This window comes from Maniola hyperantus, chromosome 16 (assembly GCF_902806685.2).
Source record: "Maniola hyperantus chromosome 16, iAphHyp1.2, whole genome shotgun sequence".
Classification (NCBI taxonomy): Eukaryota; Metazoa; Arthropoda; class Insecta; order Lepidoptera; family Nymphalidae; genus Maniola; species Maniola hyperantus.
Genome location: NC_048551.1, coordinates 4,569,274 through 4,594,964, shown reverse-complemented (window position 1 = coordinate 4,594,964; position 25,691 = coordinate 4,569,274). Strand labels below are relative to the sequence as shown.

At 37.8% G+C, this 25,691-nt stretch overlaps 2 protein-coding genes across 2 annotated transcripts; one reads left to right on the top strand and one right to left on the bottom strand.

Moving 5' to 3' along the window:
- Positions 1 to 13,057: 13,057 nt before the first annotated feature.
- On the top strand, positions 13,058 to 21,007 carry LOC117989336 (multiple coagulation factor deficiency protein 2 homolog). Its single transcript, XM_034976680.2, has 6 exons — positions 13,058 to 13,170; positions 17,349 to 17,505; positions 18,190 to 18,325; positions 19,144 to 19,234; positions 19,708 to 19,829; positions 20,843 to 21,007. Exons 1-6 carry the CDS (start codon positions 13,158 to 13,160, stop codon positions 20,846 to 20,848), a joined length of 525 nt encoding a protein of 174 aa, XP_034832571.1. The 5' UTR covers positions 13,058 to 13,157; the 3' UTR covers positions 20,849 to 21,007.
- Positions 20,865 to 25,213, bottom strand: LOC117989757 (uncharacterized). The gene is made up of 4 exons (XM_034977169.2): positions 24,815 to 25,213; positions 23,851 to 23,971; positions 21,957 to 22,137; positions 20,865 to 20,970 (listed from the first exon to the last, which is right to left on the bottom strand). The coding sequence occupies exons 1-4, from the start codon at positions 25,211 to 25,213 to the stop codon at positions 20,865 to 20,867; spliced, it is 807 nt and encodes a 268-aa protein (XP_034833060.1).
- Positions 25,214 to 25,691: the final 478 nt, after the last annotated feature.

Genomic DNA, 25,691 nt, shown 5'->3' with positions numbered 1-25,691 from the left:
GCAAGAAACTCGCGTGGCGACTAGCTCAATCATCAATCTCAACTTCATGAACACTCTTAAAATAATCATTGCATTGACACTCACTATCTAAACCAGGTCATATTATTGACTCCTCTTTACTAACTCGCAATATCACAATAGCTCTACCTTATCCACTCTATGCGCGTCTACATACCGAATGCCATAGCATCGTGCGCTACGGCGCCTCGAACACTATTCATCCAGGTATGCAATCGCCACACTATACCTACGCGAATCCCACTCAAGGGATCGCCAGCTCGTGCCCGGTTTCCTCGAAACCACCAGAATGCAAGCTATTCGATCTAATGGGAAATTCATTGTCTGATTACCCTACCTCTTGTGTAGGGTAGTGTCTACCCTACACAAGAGTCATCAATGATTCTTAACCAAACGGGTTATACGTTTCTAAAGCGGGTACTATCAAAGTTAACTGCAAATTACTATCACACTAAACTATCACTTTAAACTAATTATTATCTCAACTGCCGGTATATCTCCAATTACACTCTAAATTACTAGCGTTTGCAGAAATAACCTTAACGGATGTCATTATAATAATCTATCCACTGAGCCAACCGTTAACTCACGAATTACTCTAATATTCACCAATATAATTAATATTCCATATTCGTCTAACAACTACGCGAACATTATTAATAGTGCTTTGCAGACAAAGTCACCGGATAGCATTAAAGGTTAGAATTACTTTAAGGTTACGATTTAACACAAACATTCTACATTATCACAATCACAGAATTAAATATCACGATCATTATTATTCACGTTAAAAGCTACCTATCTCGAATTACCTAAGCTAATCTGAATTCTAATAAAAAGGCTAGAGTGAATTATGAATCAGACAACCTACGCGTGTCTGTCAAAATCCAACTCTGCCGGCTAATCCAAGATGGCTTCTTTTCACAGAGTAAAGCTTCCTTCATGCAACGTTTCTTTTCACGGAATCTATGACAGTAAAACCTATTATAACACTGACACGCCTACACGGCCATTCTGACATGCGACCGTCCACGGGAGCTAGTAAGTATCAAGCACAAACAATTTCCAATCGTCAGAACATCCGCTCGTCCATCCTGACGATCAGCACAAGCACAAAAACTACATATTATAAAGCATGCATAACACAACCAAAGCATGTCACAACCAAATTACTTCGCAACCATAGCATGTCGCAACCATAACATGTCACCAACGCATGTCACAACAAAAGCGTGCAACCTGGACAAGACGAGCACATCTCTTCAAGCAACCCATAAGAATCTGGCACGGACGACACTGTCCATTCATCCAACACATCTGGAGCAAGCGCGTGCATCCCTTCAACCGACCTCTTCAGGTGCGGCCCGAACCATACACCTCAACCAGGGTCGAACATCATCTGGACTGAGCGAGTGCATCCCTCCAGCCAGGCTAGACTCCACAACATCTGGAAGAAGTGTGTCCCCTCAACCAACTCTTGCGAGTCTGGCCCGGACGACACTCTCTTACCAGGATAGACTCCACAACATCTGGAAGAAGTGTGTCCCCTCAACCAACTCTTGCGAGTCTGGCCCGGACGACACTCTCTTACCAGGATAGACTCCACATCTGGAAGAAGTGTGTCCCCTCAACCAACTCTTGCGAGTCTGGCCCGGACGACACTCTCTTACCAGGATAGACTCACAACATCTGGAAGGACACTTCCTTACCAGGATAGACTCACAACATCTGGAAGGACACTTCCTTACCAGGATAGACACAGGGACTTACTAAAACATAACATCTGCAAGCAGTGTGTTCCTTCAACCAAGTCCCACAACACACAAGCACACACATGGACCGAGAGTCCCTGATGTTTCACAACTTAAAGGTCATCCATTTAGTCATGATCTCAATGTCACATCTGTCCATTACGTCAACTAACAACATACTGAAGCGGACCGGCCACATCCCGTCAGCGTCTCATCCATCAGTGTGGAATGTCGTAAGTTCACACGCTGCCACAAACGAAGTGATCTACAAGATCAATTCAGATTATTTCATTGATAATATGAAGTGAAACTGAAACATTTTCTGGGTAATAAATTAAGTAATTGCCATCAATACTTTCCAAAGTCCCATGGCTTAGGAGTGCAGCACTCTTGCAGCGTCAGGATTAAATAGTTGGATCCAAACATTTTTATGGTAACGACTCGCGAACTTCCTCTACTAATTAAAAAAAACTATGCAAATCGGTCAGAAACCTCGGAGAAATCGGTTTACAAAAACGCGCCGAATTGAGTACCTTCTCCTTTTGGAAAGCCGGTTAAAATTGCAAAACAAAAATGGCGGTGCAAGCTATCAGCTGTGAACTCGCTGTGAAGTCAAGTCGAATCCAAAATACTGTCGACAGTTATAGGTCCAGGTAGAGAAATCGTCTGTCACTGTCACACACAGCATTCAGTTCGTTCGCTGACTCTCTCTTTTCACTTTTTAATCAAGGGGCAGCCACACGTGCACGCTTTCATCTCGAAGTAAGGCTGGCATTGTTAAATCCAGGTAGCTCCATATTTATTAATAACGTTGTTAATACTACGTTGGTCCTGGAAGTAACTAGTCCAAGTGTAGCTTAGGATAATGCTTGAAGTAAGCATTTTTTATTAATAAGGGTGTTAGAGTTTAGACTATTCACTTGCCACCCAGTTCACCATCAAAGTCATAATCATTGTCATAGTCAAACTGTAGTTTGATCCGGAACATCGACCCGCATAGGCCAGTCCCTCAATCAACTACACCACAGTCAACATTGTCATAGTCAAACCGTAGTCTGATTCAGAACATTGACTCGCATAGGCCAGTCCTGCGATCAACTACACCACACTTACCAGTATTCCATACCAGATAGATACCAACATGCACTGCATCACGGGGTTTACACAAAGCATCATTTCACACACCATTTACTACTCTTCACGTTCAGAGGCAGTGATAGTCCAATCCGAAATATTAAGGATCTTTTAACTCTCAGATAAAACCCCGAAATCTTTTTCTGCAATTTTTACAACAAAGCCTAATTGTGGGTATTAAAATTGGAAAACTTTTCTTCTTCTTTAAACAAATTAATATAATCTTTTCTCGTAACTTTATCCTTTTATAAACCAGGCTAATGTGGGCATTATTTGCAAAACTGTGGGCATAACTTTCAAAAATGTGGGCATGTGCTCATCCCACTTCTGATGTAGGCGCGCTAGGCACGTACATCAGAAATAGGAAGGAGAATGACCGATAATTATTATTATTAATCCTCAGCCGACATCAGAACGTATCAGAACGTAGTAATTAACCACTAGGTACTTTAATCAATGATCTTTACAATTAGTTCTCAGCACTTTAAACAACCTATTGGATGAGTCGGGATTTACTTTCTTAAAATGAACCAGGCCGCATATGTGAACTAACGATATTCTTGTGTTATCAAATTACATGGACTATCCTCAATTATTATCATGGAAACTCTCACGTATAGCACAGGGAAACTATCAACGCAAGGTAACGAGGTAAACCTAACCTAACCCTACCTAGGTCGCCTCCAACCACCCCTCACAGCGACCCCTCACCTCACTCTAACCTAATCTCAACATCATCATCATCATCATCATAGCATCATCGCATCATGTGATTAGGGCACAATTGCTATTGCAACCTCTGAATCAAATCACTAGCCATTTCTTTATCTGATCATCTAAAGACAATCTACCACTGGTTCGGAATGCTACAGCCTACCGCGAGAAGAGCCAGCAAGAAACTCGCGTGGCGACTAGCTCAATCATCAATCTCAACTTCATGAACACTCTTAAAATAATCATTGCATTGACACTCACTATCTAAACCAGGTCATATTATTGACTCCTCTTTACTAACTCGCAATATCACAATAGCTCTACCTTATCCACTCTATGCGCGTCTACATACCGAATGCCATAGCATCGTGCGCTACGGCGCCTCGAACACTATTCATCCAGGTATGCAATCGCCACACTATACCTACGCGAATCCCACTCAAGGGATCGCCAGCTCGTGCCCGGTTTCCTCGAAACCACCAGAATGCAAGCTATTCGATCTAATGGGAAATTCATTGTCTGATTACCCTACCTCTTGTGTAGGGTAGTGTCTACCCTACACAAGAGTCATCAATGATTCTTAACCAAACGGGTTATACGTTTCTAAAGCGGGTACTATCAAAGTTAACTGCAAATTACTATCACACTAAACTATCACTTTAAACTAATTATTATCTCAACTGCCGGTATATCTCCAATTACACTCTAAATTACTAGCGTTTGCAGAAATAACCTTAACGGATGTCATTATAATAATCTATCCACTGAGCCAACCGTTAACTCACGAATTACTCTAATATTCACCAATATAATTAATATTCCATATTCGTCTAACAACTACGCGAACATTATTAATAGTGCTTTGCAGACAAAGTCACCGGATAGCATTAAAGGTTAGAATTACTTTAAGGTTACGATTTAACACAAACATTCTACATTATCACAATCACAGAATTAAATATCACGATCATTATTATTCACGTTAAAAGCTACCTATCTCGAATTACCTAAGCTAATCTGAATTCTAATAAAAAGGCTAGAGTGAATTATGAATCAGACAACCTACGCGTGTCTGTCAAAATCCAACTCTGCCGGCTAATCCAAGATGGCTTCTTTTCACAGAGTAAAGCTTCCTTCATGCAACGTTTCTTTTCACGGAATCTATGACAGTAAAACCTATTATAACACTGACACGCCTACATATCTAATGCGATAAAAGATTAAGTAAATATACCTACCTACTAAGTAAGAATAAGAAACTGCCATGGACGGCAAATAGTATTAAGTATGATGATTAGTACGTACCTATTTACTTTTGTAAAATTCTGTCGTAAATCCTAACATATTTAGGGTTTTAGATAGCAATTAGGTAATGAACGGATTTCAAAGTAGCTACCTACCTACCCTTTACTACAAACAAAGCAGATGACGTCACGGGCTTTATCCTGTGCATACTTATAACATAATCAAAATGAAAAATTATTTAGTGTCTCTTTTGATACGTCTGTGATTCTTGCACCAGATTCTACTGAGAAGAGCCGTTGCTCTTTACAAATCATAAAATGTACAATAATGTGTTTCAACTAACAACAGCTACACCATCTTGTAGGCAACTGAATAGCTCAACCGGTTGCTTCCACGCAACATAAAATATACCTACAAGTAAGCTAATCCTTCGTCGAATCGACGACGGCAACATGTTTCCTGTGGGCGCCCGCTTCCGCTGGCCGAGCGCTGCGCTTCATGGTTGTATTTATAGGTAATCTTGTAAGTTGTAGTTATCTACCTAAGTACCATACAGATTGCCTATTTTATATACTAATTTAATGCGTAAGTTGCATAATATATTCGGTCTTAGACATATATCTATGAGAGGGGTAAAGCAAAAGGGACCTGGAGTGAAATTAATTATTTTTAAAATCATTAATTATTATCATCACGGTGTACCAAAACGGGTAAATGACAGTTAATGACAAAAAATATTTTCCCGCAGAAATTACTCTATTTTTATGTTTAAAAATTGAAATAATTTGTCGTACGGATTGTGACACCTATAAATTACCGCTATAGAAAAAATTACACCATTTTATTACTACAGTCCAAGACCCTAATAATCGGATTGCACAATGCACATTTTAAACAATAAACGTTTCCTGTGTTCACACATAATTATTTTATGGTAAGTAATTCAAAATTAGTGGATAAAACAATGCAAGTGCCTATTACCTTGTATAAACGCTGATGCGCTCGGATCATGCCCCTATCAAAACAAAGATTTTCTTCGTAACTAGGAAACACTCGATTCCCATTTTCGAAAGCCATCACAATATACCGCCCAATGATATCACCGGCAATTTCTGACTAGAAAGGGGTGCGTGGGAGGGGTGTAATTGCTCGAGATGATGTTTAATAAGTTTTTAATAGCTACGGGGCGGACGCTGCGCTTATCCACGCCCGAATATAACAGCTTCTTTAGATGGCGTTTTACCTACAGTCCCCAGGGTTATTATATAATTACCGGAATACTTATTTAAATACTTGTCCATATTATATTCTGATAATATGTTTGAAAATAAATTCGTTTGATCACCTTGTAGCCTCTACCTACTTACTTACTTACCTATATCTTATAAAGAGAAGATTCTACACTTGGGACTATAAATTGCTTGAAAAGGTTTACCATCCTACTAGTAAACAGTCAAAATGAAAGAGACAGAATATCATGTGAAAATCTCTTAAAAGCCTACCCTTTTTCATTCCCACGAAACGTTTGAGAGGTAATCTTATAATTATTCCTTTTGCAACCATTTTCCGCGATTAAATATTTATATTAGGACCCCGATTTGTTAGGCAGGTTAATTGAGAGACGCAATTAAGAATCTGTATGCTAACTGAAAATATGACATTATTTTGTAAAACGTTGATTGCCGGTCGTAAAAAAAATGCGCTATAATTTTTTATTGTTAAATTCACAATAGCTCACTAAACTGTTTCATACATCTAACTATTATGCTAATTGTGGTTTTGTTTTGTTATTCCAAAGTGGGACGGTACGTCATAGTCACAAAATGTAAGCTTCGATTGTTTGTTAAAAATATTTTGACAAGAAAATTAATGGTTGTCCCGCTGTCAAAATTGCCACCTAATTAAGTGCGCGCGCCCAACCGCCCACTGTAGATTTGAAATTAGAACGGTAAACTTTTTTATTGACGCCACGTGGCAATGGATTTTGTACTTAAGCCCGTGTTTTACTTTATTTAAACATATTAACTTTGTCGCAATTTAATTTTTAGCTTAGTAAACTGTGGGAAACCCTTTTTTAAGCTTTTGTAAATTTTAGTCGTATTAAGACGATTAGTACATATCTAGAATATATTACTACCTACCTACTTGTCACGTTGTTAATCCATTCTAATATTATAAATACAAAAGTGTGTCTGTTTGTCTGTCTGTCTGCTAGCTTTTCACAGCTCAACCGTTCAACCGATTTTGACGAAATCTGGTACAGAGGTAGCTTGCAACCCGGGGACATAGGCTTCTTTTTATCCCGGAAAATTTAATAGTTCCCACAGGATTTTTAAAAACCTAAATCCACGCGTACGAAGTCGCGGCCATCAGATAGTCTTTAATATTTGTAAAATACTAAAATCTTGATCCAAATGTTTGATTTTGGATTTTCCAATTTAATTTACTATGTACAGTCAATGTAAAAATTGCTTGTGAAACTTTTGCTTTCTATAAAATTATTCTCGGTATTTATTTAGTTCTTACGATTCCGTCATATATTTGATGCAGTATAAATCATGTGTAAATTAAGGCTTTCAAGTATGTATTTATTGTATGTCTGCCACCATATTGTATTTCTTATAACGTCAAAATTGGATAGGTACGCGAAAAGTTAAGACGAAGCCAACAGCAGCACCTTCTCAGTCAACATCGTGGCAGCGCAAAAATGGCAACGAGTCCTAACACGTATTCGTTCGATTCGTACCGATACGACCGTTAAAAATGTGACTCATCGTTTGCCTTATCGTAGTTGGGTTAAAAGTAAAATAAATAAAAGGGGACACTGACTGACTGGCATATCACCGTACAGCTCAAACCACGGGGTCTAGAAATTTGAGATATTACATGCTTATTAAAAAAGGTTTTTGAGAAATTTGACGCGAGCGAAGCTGGTGTGGATCAGTTAGTCTTTATACAAATACTAGCTGATGCCTGCGACTGACTTCATTCACATGGATTTAGATTTTCTGAAATACCTTGGGAACTCTTTGATTTTCCATCATAAAGATTAGTTATGTCACTCTGGAAGTCATTAAATATACTCATGCAAAAACTCACGTCGATCCATTGCTCCGTTGTGACTTAGTTGAAGTACAAACCAATAAACCAGCAACCAACAATCAAACACACTTTTTCATTTATAATTTACAAGTTTATGCTCGCGATGTCTTCCTCGTGGGCTATATAAATTTCAAACCCCTATTTTACCCCCTTAAAGTGTTGAATTTTCAAATTTATTAGCGGATGTCTACGTCATAATAGCTGCATGCTAAATTTCAGCCCGATTCGTTTAGTAGTTTGAGCTGTGCGTTGATAGATCAGTCAGTCAGTCGCCTTTTCATTTTATATATTTAGATGGGTGGTGATAACATCTTTTTCTACGCGCCAGTACCCGCAGCGACGTCAAACAAACTCGCGGTAGTCTTAAAAGCTCGCCAATTAGGGGCTAAAAGCACCTTCGGGCCTCGCGGATGCGGTTTCCGTTCCTTCATCAATTTTGTACGATACACTCGCTTCACTTGGAAACTTTTCCCCGTGTACAAAAATCTGGGAAACGGTGTGATGTTGTTTACATTTATTTGGGATCTTTGTTGTTCAAATGTTGGTAAAGTTCGATAGTCTCATTACATCAGTTTCTTTTTTAGAATAATGTTTTTGTGTGCAGGGATTGTTTCTTTAAAAAATATTCAGAGAGCTATTTTTTTAAAACAAACTAAGTACCTACCTACATAAAAATTTAGATCTTATGACTTAAAACATTTAAAACCTACTCACATTTGTCCACAACTTTAGTTGTATTACTTAGGTTAGGTATGTGTATTCGTCAAAATATGTATATCTAGTCCCTCCTATTTTGTTTTTTTATCCACGAATACATTGTGAATATTGTCTTACAAATTCGTTTTCCTAGTGTTTTCCTACCAAGTACTAGTACTACTAGTAGTAGTAATACTTTTCACTAGTACCTAATAAAACTTACTATAGTTACTACTATACCTACTATACATTTAAAACCAATTGCTAATGGAAAAAGATGAAAGTCGATGTAGGCGCATTGTTCTGAATCTACCCTGATTCTACACCACTTTACACAGAGTTTATAGGTCGATAGAGGTGTATGTGTCATACTAAAAAAAATCAAATATAACGAATCGCTACACACCAAACACCCTCTAAAGTACATAAGTGTTGCCATAAAGTGCTCGCAATATGTGAAAAAGGCAAAAAACATTTTTACCGCTCATTTAATCTCGGAAAGTGTCAGGTAATTCACCACGCCACTTACCTGTGTATGAAATATGACAGAAAAAACACGAAGCTTAAAGCGGTAATGAATATTGAAGCAAGATTTTAGAATATTAACCAATACCTATATGAAGTAAACTAGCTTATTCCCGCGACTTCGCCCGCGTGGACCACATAAATTTCGAACCACTATTTTACCTCTTTAGGGATTGAGCTTTCTTAGCGGATGTCAACGTCATAATAGCTATCTACATGCCAAATTTCAACCCGATCCGTCCAGTAGTAGATCCGTCCAGTCCAGAGCTGTGGGTTGATAGATCAGTCAGTCAGTCAGTTAGTCAGCTTTTATATATAGGTAAAGAAAGATAAATGATACATAAATAAATATTTAATAAAAGAAATTATAATGAGTAGATTCTGAAAAATAAATTAAAAAATTTCCGTGAAAAATTAAAGAGTACTTACCTACCTAGGCAGGTAATAGGTATAGATAGGATAGCGTGGTAGCCTATAGCGAGTTAAAACAATCAACAAATCTACGAAATGACGATATTATGTGAATTTCGCGTTGGTGCTATTCAACACACCTAGTCTCTCCTCTCAGAAAAGGTCACGAGATTGCTTTAAGCAATAAGGCTGCCTTTGCTTACAATTGCTTTAGTTTATATCTATAGTTCTATTATGTTTCTTTCTTGTTTTTTGTGCAATAAAGTTTTCTATATTTATTTATCTACCTCACATTTCTCATCATAACGAGGCTTTAAACAAAAAGAGACGTTTCAGAGCCGCAAGCAAACCTTAAAAACTTTCCGACATGAAAGTTTAAAAGTGATCCGGAGGGAGGCTGGGGAGCGTTGCCTAGCAACCGCCCGCCCGCCCTGCGCCTCAAATCTCGGTTCGGTGCCAGGAAACCGAATATTTATTGTTTCTTGCTACATTTAAATTGCAGAAATGATATTCCTTGCCGTATGCCCATACATGTATTACCTACTTACTAGCTGATAATCACGACTTCATTCGCGTGGATTTAGGTTTTTTAAAAATCCCGTGGGAACTCTTTGATGTTCCGAAATAAAAAGTAACCTATAACATCTGACTCCGGAGCGAAAGCTGAACCAAACAGATGAAGCCCGTGTCTTTATCCACGTGGATTTAGGTTTATAAAAATCCCACGAGAACTCTTTGACTATTGATAGCTTAGGTACGTTATACTTGAATAGATGTACTTAATTAGTTTTTCATCGTCTTCGTCGTCATTAAACAATAGACGTCCAGTGCTAGATATGTCTCTTGTAGGGAGTTCCACACGCCATGGCCTTACGCCATCCATTAACTCCAGACCCGATACTCTCCTGTAGTGGGGAGTCTGCCTAAGCTGCGTTTTCCGGTTTGAGGTCGCCATTCCTTAGGAACACAACGCGTATTGTTTCTTTGAACTACGCCCCAACCATTGCCACTTCAGCTTCACTACTCACAAGCTCAATTCTTGGTTTTGGCTTTTAAGGTGTGCCAACTGTGATACCTACCTAGTATTTACTTACCTACTTTGACGATGTCAGGTGGATTGAATGAGACACGAAAGAGATTAAGATCTCTTTCATACTTTTGGGATGCAAGAATTCTTCTGCAAATTCTATATTTCTGCAAAAGCAATGTAAAAAAGCTAGGTCGTTATTTAGGAAAACTGGTCCAACTACAAAAATCCAGCTTGGAGTCTCGGAAATAATGTGATACTAGTACATATCTATTATCTACTATTGAAAACATTAAATAAACAGTGTCCGTAGGTACCTACATACAGGCTACATCGGTTGATTAAATTTAAATATCATTTTTCTTTAATTACCTACCTAATAAGCCTAGAAATACCTGGTCCGCCGCGGCGCACGGCTGGTTGCATCATTGCAGGCCGGCGGCGGCCTTGCGCCCGACCAAAAATGTGGGATTTTTAAAAACTGAGTTTCTAATAAATAATTTTATGCAATCAAGATTGTAGTAAGTTTTTAAAGGTTTGGTTTGAAAATTTCCTTGTTTTTTTGGCGATAGCTCATAAACTCCATTTTGCAGTTAACCGCTTTTTAGAAATAGGACAACGACGGTGACGGCTTTGCAGTGGGTAAAATCAATTAAGAAGCAAACAGAAAAAGAGAGGGCATAAAACTTCAAACAAAAAATATATTATCTTGAAAATCTAAAACGGGGAAAAATGGCCACTAAATACTTCTACAAAAGTACGTCGCTAATTCAGCAATTATGTGACACACGGACAAAAGGAATGCCCTGAACGGTGACGGCAATTAGCATGCAAATGTAAGAAAACGAACATTAGGAGTTCTACAAGCCTCCTCGTATCCACCAACGACGCAGCCCCCGATGTATTGATCATACGATACTTCACACGCTTACATACGCCCGTCTCTTTTTAACTTCCCCACAACAGATCGCTATAAACATAAACATTTTTACAATAAAACGACTCCATTCATATTTACCTACAACTAAAATTAAACTCTGGAATATCTGAATAAGATCTATTTCACATTGCTAGGCTTAGAAGGTTATGTCGTTTTCGCATCAATAAAGCCTTGTTGTGGCAGTAAATTCTGTTCCAATCTTTAAAGGAATAAAGATCTATTTCAGCGAGGAGTTAAGAGAAAATGAGTCGCATACATATCAAAATTTTAAACGTGAAGATAATGAGATGTTTTAGTTATTTATTGGATTTTGTTTCATTGATTTTCCATGACATTGTAGGTAGGCTATTTATATTAGAGGTCTCAGTAAATGGGGTATTTTACCACTTTGTTATTTATAATGGCAATTTCTTAACAGACTCAATTTTATTTTATTTCATTTTATTATTACACGGATTTTAAATCAAATTACAAATTACTTAATTTTCCAATGATCTTTCCATTTTTCTAATTAAGTATCCCCAGATAATTGAAAACATTCCTTATTTATACCTACTTTTAAGGACCTATACTTAAGTAGGTATAAAGAAGTTTGATTTGGATAAGGATCTGGAATTCTGATTCTGGAAGCCCATTGCATCGCATTAAACTCAAAACGCAGTACGTACGCGACAGATTGAAATGGGGGGGGGGGGGGTTTCGACGCCCCGCACACCTACACAGCCCGCACACAGCCGGCGGGAGGACGCTCCGCTCACCCGCCAGTCATCCGCGCTATCCCGCACCTAGTAAGCGCGGAGGCGGATACTATAGCTCTAACTATTTCGTATTTTAAAACAGCTCGGTAAAAGATGGTAGCTTTAAAAAAGCTGTTTTGTTTGATGGCCATTTTAAATATGTATAATATACACGAGTCTTACTTCCGCCCAAATTTTAGATCCAAAGTTTTACGCCTGAAGAAATTTCACTTCAATGTTATGTGATTACTGGAGAATTATTACGAGCCTCAGAGAACGCAGAGAGAGAATAAAAAAAATATGTTTAAAAAATATGTGCCAAAAAAATTACCAGACGTGCTATTCAAGTGCTATTCTTTAGTAGGTATACATGTAACTAGAATTGTTTGTAAAAACGTTTGATAATTTCAATTTGTACTTTATGTACTAGAATCTGACTAGAATTGCTAGAAACAATTATTTAATCCATAAGTTTACACATGAGTTCAAAACTCATCTCGCACAAGTTTGCGTTTAGTAATTTTTCTTCTTTCATGTAGGTAACTTTCGCTGACTTTTGCTCATTTCAGGACTACTAACGCCATCTTGCGTCAGTAAGTGAAAGCCGCCAAAGCTTCTGAAATGGCATCTCAAAGTCATGCGCTGAAAATGAATATAAATTCATTCGAAAATAAACTTTTTGTTAACGAGATAAGACATGATTTGATCTGCATTGCTTGCGCTTGCGCTGTAAAATTGATTTCTTCTGTCATTTCACAAAAACGATGCTACGGTGCTAAGGTTAATGTGAAATTATTGTTTGTACTTTGTTTAAATTAGGTGAAAAGGAAAATAGAGATCCAAGTTATGTGACAGAAATGTTAGTTAAAGGTAAGTCCACACTTTTATTATACACGTTTTCGTTAATGTTTATGTATATAATGCCTAATTTTATTCTTAAAAACAAAGCTATAAGTAAGTAGAGTCAGACCACAAAATATTATAAAACATTTTATGGATTCCTAAGTTTATTTTACTCAATGTCCATAAATTGATGAAACAGAGGAGTTATTTATACCTTTTTGAACTTAACATCCTGATAATTTAATAATAAATAATACTTAATGTTTAAGTTTACGCGTTCATCTTTTTGGCAACATACCACTCAACGTAAGCAATTGGTCCGCGTAAAAAGCTGCAATCTGACAATTTTTTTTTAAATATAGAAGTGATAGAAGTACCTAAGCATCCCACCAAAGAATTTGGAAGTACTACTACGTAGTACACCCACAGAAAAAAAAAACAAATGCTAAACCCTCTAAAAAGCAGACCAAAGCCATTTTAATCTTTAGTTTAGCAGTCTACGCTACATTTGTAACATAAATAATAAGCAGACAATCGAAATTTTTAAAAAAAGATACTTAAGTAGCAGTGGCGTGCAGGTCATAGAGGCATAAAAGCACTGCTTACCTAGTTGAAATGGCTTAGTGCTCATTTTTCACGATGAGTTAGCTAACTAATGCTTACCCTAGGTTCAAATCCTGTGCACGCCACTGTTAAGTAGTTCATTTATTTTGTTTCTCTATGAATGATGGATGAGATCCCGAGGGGAACTCTTTGATTTCCCGGGTTTAAAAGTAGCCCGTGTTACTCTCAGTTGCGTGCACAGGATTTGAAGTCAGGTTATGAGCTTATTTACTTGTTATAACATTAAGTATGAACATCATCAATCATAATGAAAAACAAGCATTTGATTTATTACAACTAGGGTAAGCAGAGCTTTTATGCCTCTATGAGCTACACGCCACTAGTTACTCTCCAGGTCTTTAACTACACCCATTCAAAAATCACGTCGATCGGGGTTTCCGTTGCGACGTGATTGAAGGACAAACCAATAAACCAACATACAAATACACTTTCGCATTTATAATATGGGTAGTGATTTAGCTATTATGGCTGAAATGTAACCAAAGCTTGGTAGGTAATAAAGGAATTTGTGACCCGTAAGTACTTACTACAGTGCAGTATGAGTTGTAATCGCACAGGATTAGGGTGTTATTGGGTGATAATACGGTGGGTCGGTGAAAGACTTTAGGGGCCGTGACTCTATGCAGTGACACACGGTCTTGTTGTTTGAGGAATGAGTAAAAAGGACATGGCCCATTATTTTATGGGCGTTAGTAACTTAGTGTACACCAATGACTTTTGGTGTTATAAATTTGTGATTATAGGGACATTAAATTGGTATAAATAAAAAACTCACAGAACTTGTCCACAACAAGTTTATACACCCCATAATGATCTCCACAAAACAAATTCGAAACTCAATCCGAATCAGAATCCAGTGTTAATAGCAAGATAATCGAGCGGTAGAAGGTATCTAGAGTCCGTAGAGATAAGCAGGGGTCAAAAATATTAGAAGATAATCGCAAAAATACAAACAGAGTAGGTACCTACAACGAAGTACGAACGCAAGCGCAACGAAGAGACGGCAATGCAATCAAACAGCCTACCATAAACATTGACATAGACTATGACACATTGTCAAACACGTGAAACGCGTTCCGTTTTATGTATTATTTTGCAGAATGTGGGAATGGACTTAAAATATAATACTCATGTAATATTGGTATTATTAATACATTGTTTTTTTTTCATTTATTGAATGCAAAAAATATCAATAAAGACAGTTTCGATATGAATAAAATGTTCCTAATAAAAGCATTTGTCATCCAAATAATGTGTCTACATAAGTAATACGCATAGTGAGGAACGTCCGTTATTTTATAAAGATCTATCTATGGTACAGTATGGCGGTAGTAGAGGAACTCATCTTGTATTCCTTATTATTTTGAAATAAAAACTAACAAGTTCAGAGAGCTTAAAAACTACGTATTAATTCATCTTTCTATTTTTAATATTTAATAAATATTTACTATGTTGTGTACATGGAATGTACTTTTTGGCCATGTCATTTGTAGATATTTCTTACGAATTGAATTTAGCAAAATGGCATGCTCTACAGAAATATCTGTTTTTACTTTAAATAGTGGTCTTAAATCTGAGAGACCCAAAGCTGCCTGACTTACTTGTTCTCATAATATTTTTGTGGAATTAAATTGAGTTGAATTGAATGAATGAATATTTATTTATTGCTAAATTTTTTACGTTTGACTTAAATGTGTCTACGTCATGACGTCTACGTCATAATTCAGCTTATTCAGCTCATTCAGATTTATAGATTAGATAGCTGTGCGTTGGTAGATCAGTCTGTCAGTCACCTTTTCCTTTTATATATATTTAGATTTGACATTGTAGCAGCTACCATAACAAACAGACAGATTAATAGTTCAGTGGGTGATTCGCTAACTCAGTGTCTAACACTGAATGACATTTATTTTTAAGCCATTGAAGGTTTTCTAAGAAAATCTATTTTACGTTAAAATTAAAAAAAAATCACGCAAAGTAGAAACAACCAATGTCAAATGAGCTTGGTGGCTATCATTCAGTGTTTGACACTGAGTTAGCGATCACACAGAAGTTCTGCAGATATTATGTTTAGTGTTTTGTACAACCATGAGTATAATTCTCCATCACTTGTGACGGACACCGTGACATACGGAGCGCGCACTTGTCACCGCGAGCGCATAATTTGTCCTCCATTACTGCTTCATTTTATACACTGCCCCATAATAAAGTGGGGTCCGATTAAAGGCAGGGCTCGTCTTACCCGCGACAACTGTTCAGTTTGATAGAGGGGCCCGAATAAATTATGCATTCGATCTATTGAAAGTACACTGTAATAGATTTTTTGAAAGGGTGTTTTTAGAGCACCTGTTTTTGTTCTTGGAATTTGAGAGACTTCTACATTTTCATCAGTTATAAAAACAAAAAGGTTAGTATGACCATTTGTTTTATTCTACTTTTGTATAAGTAGATGACATGGCGGTGAGGCTTTCTTTGATACTCATTCTTAATGAGGGCATTCAAACTGAGATCTACAGAGCATAATTTGACTTTGCTCAGCCTTTATTAGATAAAATGAGACAAATCAATGTCACCCGACATAAGTTTGTCACGTTTTAACTGCATCTGAAGTCTGAGCAAAGTCAAAGTTCTATAGAGCTCAGCCTTAGGGCGTTTATGCACTACATCCGATCCAAATCCGTGAAATTATCTCGGATGTGCATGTTCTCAAAGGTGTGTGAAGTCTGCCAATCCGCATTGGGCCAGCGCGGTGGCAGACTATGGCCTACACCCTTTTCACTCTGAGAGGAGACCCAGCTCAGTATTGGGCCGGTAATGAGTTGATCATGATGAAGCAAACTAAGGAAAACTGGAGGATGTTAAAGACTAATAATAATTATAAAAAATGATTTTTTCTCTCTCCGCCCAATAAAATCACTTAGCAAGAAAATCTCCCGGTCTTAATTCATTTCCTTTTAAGGATCCGTAATAAATCAAAATCGTCTCGTCTTTTTTCCGATAAAACAGTTTACTAAAATTTCCTGGGCGCTGACAAATGTAATAGGCAGGGTAGTTGTGAAATGAGGTGTGAATATTGCGTCTCCGCGGGATGTGTGCCCCGCGGACCCGGGGGTGGGCCCATCTGTCCGTCTCCCCTGTGTCCCCTGTCCGACCCTTTGGTGCAATACAATGCTTCAAATTACACAGGTATTATGCGAATCTCGAATGTAGTTTTGTCTCTTTATTTGTAAATTGTCAAATTAATTAATATTTTTGATCTGTAATTTTTACGTTCAATTGTTTAAATTCATAGTAATAAAAAAATTTAATCGAAATACAAATTAATTGATAACGCGTGGCGTTCAGTTTTTGTCGATTGTATAGGTAGGTAATAACCATAAAGGCATGTAAATTCTGCCAATCCGCACTTGGCCAGCGTGGTGATTGAATTCTTTGTAAGTATTTATACTTACAGTTCCTTGTGCTATAACTTCAGGGAGCATGCGTTGGATACTGCCATCGCGCGTTTTGTGTTTTGCAGGCTTTTCAATTGAGTTTAAAGACTCCATTTGAGTACTTACCTACCATTTTCTCAATTTCAGCATATCTATTCCTGCTACTAAACTGGTTGTCAGCGTGTATGTGCCGAGGGCCGCACCACCCACACGGCCACCATGCAGTGGAGCACAAGCACCAACACTACAAGCCTAGATCGTCAGAATCTCTTACCAGCGACACAAAGCTATTACACGATACCAAGTAAGTGGTAAGAACTTAAATGTCTTTGAGGAAGAATGACCCCGGCCAAGGAGATGCTGCTGTATCTATAGTGGCAGTCAGTATTGGAGGTGAACTGTAGATGGTGAAGATCACAATAGATCGACAACGGTCAATGTGATATAGAGGCTGCAAGATTATGCACAGCCGCTACCTACTCTCAAAAAGTAGTTAAATGAATTGCGTTACGGAACATTATTATTATTTCCGACTAGATGATGCTGTCAACTTCATCCACATGGGTTTTCTAAAAATCCCGCGAGAACTAGTTGATTTTCCTAGAGAAAAAATAGCTTAAGTACTATGTCTTAAATCAGGATGTACGCTATCACTATTTTAAACAGCCAAATTGATTCAGTCATTGTAGCGTGAAAAATTAACAAACATTCAAACTTTTACATTTAATTTTTCAAGTACTTAGGTACTCTTACTGAACAAGAGCGGTAATAGCCTAGTGGTTAGGACGTCAGCCTCCTGTTCCACCAAAGAGGTCTGATGTTCGATCTCGGGCACGCATCGAATCACGGATTGTAAATTGAAATAGTGGATATCAAGCATAGAGTTTGTCACTGAACTTTGGGTTCCAACTCCCAAATTCTGATGCTAAAGAGTAATTTAATATTTTAAATACTTTGAAATAATCACAGCTATTAATTTTATTTGAAGGCATTTAGAAGAAGATGCGAAGGTTTTAACAGCGGAAGCTTTAGCCAATATGACGCCGGAGGAACTAGAATTCCACTATTTTTCTTCTCATGATTACGATAGAAACTCTAAATTGGATGGATTAGAAATGTTAAAGGTAAATACCATGTATAAAGTAGGTATTGAATAAAAGGTACATATTATATTTAAACTATTATGAAAAAAAATAGAACCGTTGCATAGTAGTGACTAAAGTGAAGACTTAAAACTACCGCCCTTATCTCACATTCGTTCTATCTCTTCTACTCTCGTCAGTTTTATGTCTTCTGAACTTATTCGGTGAGAACAGATTTCATACATATCTACGGTAATTTTTAGGTAAACTTAGTGTAATGGTTTTAACATAAAACCAGTTAATTCAAAAATATAACAAAGAACTTTTTGACTACTACTTCAATGGTAATAGTATAATAATTAATGGCACTGAATGCAACTTAAAAAAAAAAGATTATTCGCTTTCTCAGTAATGTTAGATCTTCTTCTTTAAATGCCGTCTCCTATCGGAGGTTGGCAATCATTAGGGCTATCTGCACCTTGGACACTGCGGCGCGGAAAAGAGATCGGGTACTCTTCCCGTACCATTGGCGTAAATTCTTTAGTCACGATGTTCTTCTTCGGCCAGGTGGTTTTCTGCCGGCTATTTCCCCCTGAAAGCTGCAGGAGGTCGTATTTGCTATTTCTCATAATGTGGCCGAAGTACTGCAACTTCCGCACTTTTAGATATTAGACAGTTATACATATTAATTATACTGTAAGGTGCCCACTTTTATCAAAATCATTCCTTGAACTGTCTTACCAAAAACAGTGCTTTACATGCTTGTGTCAACTTTGCTTTTAATAAATTATATTATGTTCAAAGCCGGCTGCTTTGTTGCGACGTGATAGAAGCCGGCGGCTATTTTTTTTCTGTTTTAGGCGGTATATCACACGATCGAACATGCATTTCCTGAAGAACAAGAGGATGATTCTATTGAACCAGAAACCACCGATATGGACGCGTTCATCGGTAAGTATAAACATGCAGCTCAGCTACTTATTATCGATCTATTATTCGACAAGACGTTGGCTTTTGAGATAAAGTAACAGCTTAGTGTCGACTCTTCTCAATGGAATCTACTTTCAGAACCGGTTGTAGAGACTTGACCTATCAATAAAAGTAAAATAAAGTCAATTAAAAGTTTGCGTATGATACAAGGTTGGTTTAGAATTGATTTTGATTACCTATTGATTTCCAATAAGACAAGCCCAAGCCTGAAAGTTTGTCGTATATTTATTATTAGTACTTAGAGAATGTGATTTCTTTTTCTCCAAATTCACTACAAAAGTTTACCCTTTTCATGGAAAAATATTGTTATTAAGATGAAGCTGGAAATATGTCAATTTATATTTTGAGGTACCTAGTGCATTATCACAAAGGTGGTAGAGAATCATAAAGGTTTGTTATAGGTAAGGTGATGGTGTTTTTTTTCTAATTTCTAGCTATAGTGGATCGCACGCTCCTAACTGATGATACCGATGGTGATGGATATGTATCGTACTCGGAATACAGAGCTGCCCGTATCAATAATACTGATGATAGGACGCCCAGGATTGTAAACCAGGTAATCATTGTAGTGTACAGCACAAAAGTCCCATTAGCTCAGCGGCCAGAGAGAGAAAGGCTGACTGTTCCAATCCCACCCGTTGCACTGGTCGTAGGTCCTAGCACGAGCTTTAATTTAGTTGGAGGAAAAAGGGAATATTCATCATCATCATCATCATGATCAACCCAAAGCCGGCTCACTACGGAGCACGGGTTTCCTCTCAGTATGAGAAGGGTTTGGCCATATTCCACCACGTTGGCTATTAGTACCTACCTTGAAAAATTACTAAGTGTCGGATTAAAAATAAGTATAGCTTCAGGCCGAAACTCAAAACCGCATCTTACCTATCTCACCGCATTATCAAAAACTGCAAGCTAACTCAATGCTTCGCAAAACTTTTTTTTATATCAGGCCTTTAGATGAGATAATCAATAGATAAGATATGATATGAGAAACAGGGAAAATAACAGAACGTAGAGTTTGGTAGAGTAATAATTTAATCTAAATAATGATTAATTTCTAAAGTATATTGATACGTCGATGAAATGAGACTTGAAAATTATTATAACAAGGAAAAAATAAATTAAGGATTCGAGCGTTAAAACACAATGTAGCCTAAGTACAATGAACCTAAGAGTTCTTGATAAAGTAAAAAATTCAGTAGGTACCACCGATTTTAATTTCACAAAGTTTCCGCTTTGAGCGCTAGCTGTAGGTGTATATGGACGAGCTTGAGCTTTAAAACAAGGCAGTTAAGATCAATTTTACTTTAAGGCTAAAGTCTTAGGAAGCTCGTATCCTATCAACGTCGGTGATATGTAAAAACTTGTACTAATCCTAAGAATCACACCGCTGTACAGCATTCGTTTGTCAAATGCATTGACGTTGTGCCAATAATATGTACCTACAAGGCTAGTAGATGCTTGAGGAATTCTGTATTCGAGAACTTTAATATTTGATATTACATTTCTAATTCAGGCGTGACAATCTTGTGGCAATGGAATAGGTACTTGAGCAATCTTTGTTTGCAGGTGTAATGTTTTGACTTCTCTTCTACGTGCACTGGTAGCGCTGGCACGGCATCCCCCGCTCGCCCCGCGACGCCGCCTCTCTGATGCCGTTGGATATGTCCTCGTATGGCTCCAACTCGATGCTGTTTCTGGAACAATAAATGTTGAATTTACTCGGTTTCTTTATATCTGGGTTCTTCTTCATCATCAACCCATCGCGGGCTCACTACTGAGCAAGGGTCTCCTCTCAGAATGAGAAGGGTATGGCCAATAGTCTACCACGGCTAATAGATCGGCAGACTTCACTCACCATCGAAAACATTATGGAGAACACTCAGGTATACAGATTTCCTTACGATGTTTTCTTTTACCGTTAAATCAATTGCTTAATATGCTCATAGCTCGGAAAAATTAGAAGTGCGTGCCCAAAATCGAAACCCGGGCCCCGCGAATAGGGGGCCGATGGCAATCACCACTTTTCTAAATTTAAGAAGTAAATAAGTACTTACAATAAAATAATGCAATATTTTAAAACTTTGACATGAGGACGGACGGACAAAAAGTAGCATGATTCGACAATTTGTCGACGTTAAACCAAGATTCCGATAGATATACGAGTATTACACTGGTCAGGCTCATGTTAAACTCAAGAATAGAATCTCTGAATTATATCAATCAGCAAAGTTAAAACATGCGCAACATCTTTTTCTTTTAAATATTGCTAAAACGGGACAGAACATGAATTTTACATTTAAACACTCTAAATTTTACTCCACGCTACAAATTTAAACGCAGCCTGGTGTGGTTTCTGGCAAGACATCCTGTACAGGCAGCCGTAGTCCTGACTCGCCTGTCCCGCGAGGTAGCTTAGGTACAGCATTATTTCGTCTGCAGTCAAGTATCTGGCGTTCTTGTTAACTAGGAAATTATTATTACCCTTGGAATAGTTTGGTTCCCTGCAGTAACAGTTCTGCTCCAGAAGCGTACAGCGCAGCCTGGTGTGGATTCTGGCAGGACATCCTGTACAGGCAGCCGTAGTCCTGGCTCTGCTGTCCCGCGAGGTAGCTCAGGTACAGCATTATCTCGTCTGCAGTCAAGTATCTGGCGTTCTTGTTAACTAAGAAATTATTATTACCCTTGGAATAGTTTGGTTCCCTGCAGTAACAGTTCTGCTCCAGAAGCGTACAGCGCAGCCTGGTGTGGCTTCTGGCAGGACATCCTGTACAGGCAGCCGTAGTCCTGACTCGCCTGTCCCGCGAGGTAGCTCAGGTACAGCATTATCTCGTCTTCAGTCAAGTAGCTGGCGTTCTTGTTGTCTGCAGAAAACTATACATTATACTAAAAATAGCCAACTAGCATACCTATTATAATAAATATTAAATATGCTAGTTGGCTATTATACTAAAATATAATAAAATAGAAATAACAAAATATGATTATGACATGTTTGAAATTAAATATGATAGGCTAAAACAGATGTTTGTCATGATTCAAATTGCATTTACATATTATTTTTGAAATAGATATAAAAGGAGAAACTAACTGACATCAACGTACAGCTCAGTCCACTTGCTTAATTCTTGAGATTTTGCATAAATCTAGGTAGATCTTCTCACCCCCAATTTAAAAAAGGTTTTCAGAAATATCACCCAGGCGTAGCCGGGACAGGTTAGCTAGTTTTCTAAAGAGTATCTATTTCTACCACCACAATTCAGAAGCGCAGGTAGGTCAGTGGTAATAGTGGTAAGATACCTAATAAGGAACCCAAACCTTTAATATTGCATTTAAAAAATACATAACTAAGTATATAATAGACAGTACTACTACTACAACTAGTAAGTATGAGAAAAACATATTAATGATGTTTCAATAAAGATTTATAAAAATAAATAAAAAATCCACCATAAAATAATTAAACTCATATTCCAACACATACACAATTTGGCATAAATAAATAAAAATTATGCGGTATACCTACATACGAATAAAGTCACGAAGCTGCATTAGTATGAAATAAAACCCGTTGGTCATTTTGCTGAGTCGTCTGCAGACCTACAGATTATCCCGTGGCAATAGGATTACTCTTTGGACGGACATGACAAACGCATCACACGCTATTGGATTAAACGGGAATGACCCTACTGGTCAGCTTATATAAATAACAAAAACATTTTATTCTCAAAATCTGTACACGCAAATATAGATTTAATCTCTGTAAGTATAAAAGTTATAATAGCATCACTACATTTTTGATATGTAACACAATTTTGATCAGGAATGATAAAGGTGTTAAAGACGCAGATGTTCTAGATGGGTCTTTTATTAGTACTATTTCCTGGTCATTATTACATTGTGTGAGGGCTAATTGAGATTATTTAGTGAACTGCCCTGGTTGTGATAAATTATTATCGACATGTAGAATAAAATTGTAAAGGGGCATTAATGTAAACGATGTATAAAGGTAGGTGTATTTAATTCTTTACGAGATCAAATGAGGATTTCCGTAGGAGAACCAGAGTAACTGGCATAGTTCAACGGGTTGCGATGCTGAAGTGGCAGAGGGCAGGTCATTATAGTTCGAAAAACCGATACACTTCGGGGTCCAAATGTGCTAGAATGGCGATCTAACTCCGGAAAGCGCAGCGTTGGAAAAGCCCCACTATGTGGACGACATCAAACTAGTCACAGCGCAGGGAGCGGCTGGATTCAGGCGGCGTAAGACCGTTGCGTGTATGTCCCTAGTCCCTACACCCATCCAGCATCAATTTTCCCCAAATAATATGAGTACCATCAAGTCAAGAGTGAATAGGCATCTTCTAGGCAAGCGCACTCCATCTTAGGCTACATCATCACTTGTCTCCAGGTATGATTGCAGCCAAGCGCTAGTCTATAAATGAAAAAAAGAGACTCATACCCAGCTGTGGACAATTGATAATGATGGACACGATAGAGTACATAGGCAGAGATACGTTGTATAGATAATTTTGAAAAAGAACAACTGTCAACAAAAGACAATTTGCACTTCTTACCATCTAAGCTTCTTCCATAATGGTGACCCTTCCAAGCACCAGCTCCGAAGAAACCAGCGGCGAGTATGAGAGCCTTGAGCACGATCAGAATCACCAGGTTTGTCAGATTCAAACTAAGCACCTGAATTAAAAATTTAATCAGCATCAGCTAAAAGTAATTCCAATTTTTCGAAATAATTATGATAAGCTTTGTTTGGCTCTCTTTAGGGTAATTCAATTACAGCAGAGTTTTCATTCGGTGCCTATTTTGTTCTATTAATAAAATTGTTGCGCTTTGTTTTGATCTTGTCCCCGTTTCACTTTTTTATCACCATACCGCAAGACGTATGGGCATTAGGCAACTTTTCACCCAGTCAGTGATATTATTCCATCTACACGCACGTAACGCTTTGCGTCATCATTCCTCATAGGTACATTCCTTTCAATTATCTTCTAGACAAACGCGTACACATTATCACTTCCCATCAGGTGTGTTTGTAATCAAGAGTCTGCCTATAGTAAATTTAAAAAAACTTAACACTAGCTGACGCCCGCGACTTCGTCTACGTGGATTTAGGTTTTTGAAAATCCCGTGGGAACCCTTTGTTTTTCCGGGATAAAAAGTAGCCTAGTATATCTCTCTTAAGGCCTTTAACTATACCCATGATGAAAATCATCGATCCTTTGCTCCGTTGCAACGAGATTGAAGGACAAACCAACAAACTAATAAACCGCAAATTTTCACATTTTATAATATTATGGGTAGTGGTTATTTATTAAGTACTAGAACTAGACCGTTGAAAACTCGATCGGTTTTTAAATGACTAAGATTGGACTTCAAACACTGTGCTTAATAATGAAGTCATTAAAGGTGAGTCACACTTAAAAGCTGGTCAATACAAACTTATCTCCAAAAGCCAGCGAAGAATGCGTGCAATGTAAAACTAAGTGCGATACGAACCTGCGACATGCAGTCAAAACCAACCTGGCTACTCCCAGTGGACCTGGCAATGAAGTCCTTAGCCAGGCTCGACACTACTTGACCTCCAGTACCGCTTAGAAAATTTCCAGCTGATTCGAGGAACGAGGATCTTGCGTAACCGGACGTATCGTTTGAGTAGTCGTCGACTCTATCGATGTCTTGGTGGCTCTTGAATTCGGCTGTTTGTTTTTCTTTTGGTAGGAATGCGGTTGAGTCGTAGTTCTTGGGGAACATTTTCTTCGCGTATTGAGGGGATGAGTAAGCACCGGAATGTTCTGATTCTGAAGCAGTCACGATTGGCAGCACGAGTAGCAGGTAGAGTGGCACCATTTTGTCGCGCTGTCGGAAGGCGACTGGGAACAGGTAGCGTCGGTGGAGGGTTTGCGGCGATGCGGAGTGCATTTCGTTATTTTATCTCTTCACTTCGCTTTTGTTTGTTGCACGCACGATGACATCCCTTAATGGAGTTATTGTTGTTGCCTTTAAGTGGCGCGTCTTTGTGTTTTTTATTTGTAAGACTTTATTTTACTTTTATTATGTTATTGATTAGTAAAATGGTAAATAGGTAGGTAGTAAAACTTTTACAAAAACGTATAAGTATCAATAGATAATGTATACTTACCTACTTATGCGGTGATTTTATTTTGACATAAAAATCAATTTAGGAAATTAAAGAGTTCCCGCGGGCTTTTGAATAACATTTTTTTTTTATAAACTGGATTTTTTATCCATACGGACGAATCACGGGCATCATCTAGTCACGTTATAAAATACAACGAATCTTAGGAAGCAAATAAGTAAAGTTAATGTTTGTATTTATTCTCATATCTGATGTTTTAAGTAAGGTATTCAGTATTAATAAGTATCTTTGATGAAAGTA